The sequence below is a fragment of the Geospiza fortis genome, unplaced genomic scaffold (genome assembly GCF_000277835.1).
Source record: "Geospiza fortis unplaced genomic scaffold, GeoFor_1.0 scaffold130, whole genome shotgun sequence".
Classification (NCBI taxonomy): Eukaryota; Metazoa; Chordata; class Aves; order Passeriformes; family Thraupidae; genus Geospiza; species Geospiza fortis.
The window spans coordinates 11,550,721-11,555,140 of record NW_005054300.1 but is presented as its reverse complement, the minus strand read 5'-3'; the positions used below and the strand labels follow the sequence as shown (position 1 = coordinate 11,555,140).

At 49.4% G+C, this 4,420-nt stretch overlaps 1 protein-coding gene across 1 annotated transcript in view; it reads right to left on the bottom strand.

The window, feature by feature from the left end:
- Positions 1-2,724: 2,724 nt before the first annotated feature.
- PITX3 (paired like homeodomain 3) overlaps positions 2,725-4,420 on the bottom strand; it is a 21,829-nt gene continuing 20,133 nt past the window's right edge. The window contains exon 4 of the mRNA XM_005416510.2: positions 2,725-4,278. Coding sequence (XP_005416567.1) covers positions 3,715-4,278 — 564 coding nt within the window. The 3' untranslated portion in view covers positions 2,725-3,714. The remainder of the gene's footprint in view (positions 4,279-4,420) is intronic.

Sequence of the window (4,420 nt, the reverse complement as noted above, 5' to 3'; positions counted from 1 at the left end):
GCCGATATTAGAGCCGCCCCTCACGGCTGCGGAGCGATCTGAGCCCAGCCCTCGCACGCACAGCAGCGGCCGGAGGTGCGCGCCCGCCCCGCGCTCCGGGGCTCTGTTGGCAGCACGCACCAAGCGAGAGGAGCGGGAACATCCTCCGCTGTGCGAGAGGGACACGAACCGCGGACGGTGCCGCGCTGCTCCCGGGCTGAGAGGAAGAACCGACGGCAGCTGCTGAAGACACCCGGCGTCGGTGCGTTCTGTGTGAGCCTTCAGACACAGCTGCGGGGGAGCGGGGAGCACGGGCCGTGCTGGTGATGAGCGCTAAAGTCAGGCCTTGAGTAAGAAAAGTGCAAAGAAGACAGTATTTAGACAAACGGGATTTTTTCAGACCCTCTCGGTGTGGTGAAACTCACACAAAGCTATCCCAGAATTAGTAATTGCTATCTATGAGAATTCCCAAAGAATTTCCCCCTCTTCAAAATGGGGACTGGGTCCAAAAGCCAGGAACTGCTCGCAGTTAAACCGCCCCTCAAAACACATTAAAAAAACAAACAAAAAACACCACCAAACAAACAGAAAACCTCACCACAAAACCACAAAACCCCCACAAAAAACAAACAAACAAACCCCCCCAACAACAGCAAAACCACAAAACCAAAGCAAATGAAAAAACCCCAAACAAACAAACCAAAACAAAAAACAAAAACCCAAACAAACAAACAAAAAGGTGGATCAAATAATCTCACTATGTGTAAACAGTGGAGATGTGGACAGGAGGTATGTGGGCACATCAAGAACAGAATCTGGTCAAAATAATTCAGTTTTCCTCTCTGACAGGGTAAGGGCATAGTGACGGACAGCTTTGGCTGCCAGTTGAGTGGCTTTTAAGGATGATCTAGATGGGATTTGGGTAGGTACAAAACCCACTGGGTAATTACCCAGAGAGTTATCCGCAGTTCACTGTTGAAAAGGAAGGGGTCTGTTGAATGAAATTCAGGGACATCTGTTGCGGGTCTGGTTTTGCTCAGCACTTCCTTTAATGATGTGAATGATGGAGGAGAATGTGCACTTGCTAAATTTGCAGATTGGGAAGTATCCAACGACAAAGGTATTTGCCTAACAGGTCTCCGGAATAAGTGGGATCCTGCTAAAAATCATGTACTTGGGGTTGCAGTATCAACAAGATACATCTGGGGAGTTACTCGGGGCTTGTAAGAGAGAAGTACTGGGTAAGGTCTGTAGAGCACCTGTTGTGTTTGTGCTGGACCAGAGAGCATGATGTCCGAGTTCTGGCCCTGTGGGGAGGAATCTGAATGTGAGAGGCTGAACTTGCTTAGCCGAACCAGGAAGGCAGGTGGCATTTGTCAGACAAGAGATATCTCCCAGGGTGCTCTGCTGCCAACCTGCTCAGTTAGTTATTTGCTGTTTTCTGTAGTTTTTAAGGTTTTCCCCATGGCTGTGTCAGTTGTTAGGTACCATTGTACAAAGTGCTCTCAGCTCAGAGCTGGTGTGTGGTTTGCCATCTGGTCTGGATCCTACATGGTGCAATACCTCTGACTGCAGAAACAGACCCCACCATCTTCTCCATACAGCAAATTGTCATGGGAAGGAAGAACTTGAGCCAACTAGCCAGGCTGCAGAGCCACTGGCCACATGTATTGTGTGTATGTTTTATATGTTTACTCTTGATCTTTGAACCCTTTCCACTGGTAGCTGTTTCAGTGCAGGATATCTTGGCTCCCAGATTTTGGATTACCTCAGAGCAAAGAATAATCTGTTACAATGAGGGTGAGCTGACACTTGTGACTGCTTTCAGCATCTGCTCACAAATACCTTCAGAAGCCACTGAACTGTGGAAGAGGCTTTGGCAAAAACTGAGCCATTTATGAGTCTGGTTTGTGAGAGACCTCTTACAGTGTCCTAGTGAGGATCCATTCTTCGCAAAGAACTTGCTTTCTCTCTGCATGCTGACGACGTTGCAGAACATGGGTTATGTCAGATTTGCCTGTCCTATTCTTCCTGGAAGGACAGTTTGTTGTGAAGATATTTTAGGGCTGGTTTTTTCTATCTAAAGAGGAAAGTAAAGTATTGGAGTTGTGTTTTCCCTTGGAGCTTGACGAAGGGAAAGGTGATTGCACTGGGTAGAGATGTCCTGCTCCCCTGCTGTATGTGGAGCTTCCTTGGGCCCTCAGAGGGATCTTCTGCCTCCCTCTGCATTGGCTGAAGCAGCAGCTTTTCCAGGTGCCTGTAGAGCTCAGGAGGGCCACCTCTGTATTACAGCTTTCCCAACAGAACATGAGCAGGGCAAGTTGCTGCACCTGGTACCTGCCCTGGGGACCACTGTTCAGAGCCAGAGTGCCTGGGGGGGGGAAATTCCCCTGCCCTGGGCTGTGGGAACCCAAAGGCACTGGCCCCATCCAGCACAGTGGGGAAGCCTGAGCCAGAAGAGGCTCAACCTTCCTGCTGCACTGGGTGCATGCAGACAGGGAACACAGAGGGGGCTTGTTTTCTTCTTCCTACTGTGTGTGTGGTCTTTTGTTGTTCTGAGAAGCCAGGCGTTCGATATGTAAGTGAGCAACATGAACTACTCTCCCAAACTTCAGCCCCTGATCCAACTCAGACTGCCTCGTGCTGGTACTTCTAAGGATGCTTACCTTTACCTGGGCTGCTGGCACTTGATTTCAGAATCTTCAGATGCAGGTTTGTGCTTTCAATAACCACACAAGCAGAAGCTTAAAGGGTTTGTGCCAACTTTTATTATCTTTTTTCGAAATGGGATTTGGGGAAGGGAAGGAGATGTGCAAGGAGGAGCTGATTGTTGCAGATGGGAATGTTTGGGATGTATGCTGGCAGCAGTGTGTCTGACCAAAATGACTGAAGCAGTAAAGCATGACAGCCAGGACACTGCCTTGGTGGATGTGCTTCCTTTACAGGGTTTTTGGTTTTAAGGTCTACTTTGTAGATTATTTCACATCCAAAACAAGAAAGCATATTTTAATGTCTCTATATGTATTTGTGTGTGTGTATATATATATAAGATAGATATATATATACACACACATATTTTATGTTCTTACAACCCCCAGCTCCTGAAGGTTTCAAGTCTGAAGGGCCATGTGTATATATGCATTATAAAGAGATGATAATTGACTGAGACAAGGCTTCCTTACTGGCTGTATGATAAATAAATGGGCAAGATATCTTTCATTGAAATCTTGCACGTGTGCAGAGAATATGGTTTAGCCAAGCACCAACTGGCAACCCCCTCAAGCTGGCCTGTCTCTGGATTTTTCCTGCAGGGGTGGTGTGAGGCTGCCTGTGCTGTCCCAGGAATTTGGGGGGCTCACCCCTGTTCAGCTTGGAGGGGCAGATTGAAAAATACTTGGTTTGTGCTTCCCATGGGAAAGGCACCCTGCATGTTGGGGCTCCTATTTCTCCATGGGGCTTCCAGTAGACTATTTTGGTTTATTTTACCATGGAGGAGAAGGTTTGGTGGGCAAGAAGGGAAGGGGTTTTGAAGGGGAAAGACAGTCAAAATTCACCATACAATAGACAAATCTTCATAAAGGTTCGTCTGCCTGCTCGTTCTTTTCTCTCTTTCTCTCCCTGTCTCCCTCTTATGCTGTCATGTTCACTCTCTCTGCAGGACGTACGCTGTTGTAGGGCTAAAGGTCTCCTTTTGTCAGGCTAAGGTCAAGTCCCTGGTTGGCAGCGGGCAGCCCTTCATACGGGCCTGTCCACGGCGTACTGGCAAGGGCTCAGGTTGGAGGCTGCAGTCTGCACCGCTGGGTAGGTGAAGTTGGCGTGCTGCTTGGCCTTCAGCCGCAGGCTGGCCAGGCTGGAGTTGCACGTGTCCCTGTACATGTAGGGGCTGGCTGTTGAGGCGTAAGGACAGGCACTGGAGGAGACAGCAGAGTTGAGGCTCGGGCTGTTCAGATTATTGATATTTCCCAGGTTGTTGAGGCTTGGGGCCGGTACCCCAGTCACAGCAGTAGGGACCATGGATGAAGGCATGGTCATTGAGGTGATGGAGCTGGGTGGGGAGAACATGGGCTGGGAGGACAGGGGACTGACGTTCATGGAGTTGAAGAATGGAAAGCTCTTGGCTGAGAGCGGACTGCTGGCAAGCCCCTTGGTGGCCCAGTTGTTGTAGGAATAGCTGGAATACATGTCATCGTAAGGCTGCATCAGTCCATTGAACTGGGCTCCGAAGCTGTTCTTGCACAATTCGGCCTGTTGGTTCCTCTCTCGTTTCCTCCACTTAGCTCTGCGGTTTTTGAACCAGACCTGCAAGAGAGAGAGAGGGAGGGCATGGGAATTGCTCTGGCTGGCCTTGAAAGGGGCCTTGCCCTGGTTTCTTTGCCCAGCAAGACAAGAGCTGTTGAAGAGCTGGTGATGCTCCCAGGGAGATGGGAGGCTGAGCATGAGG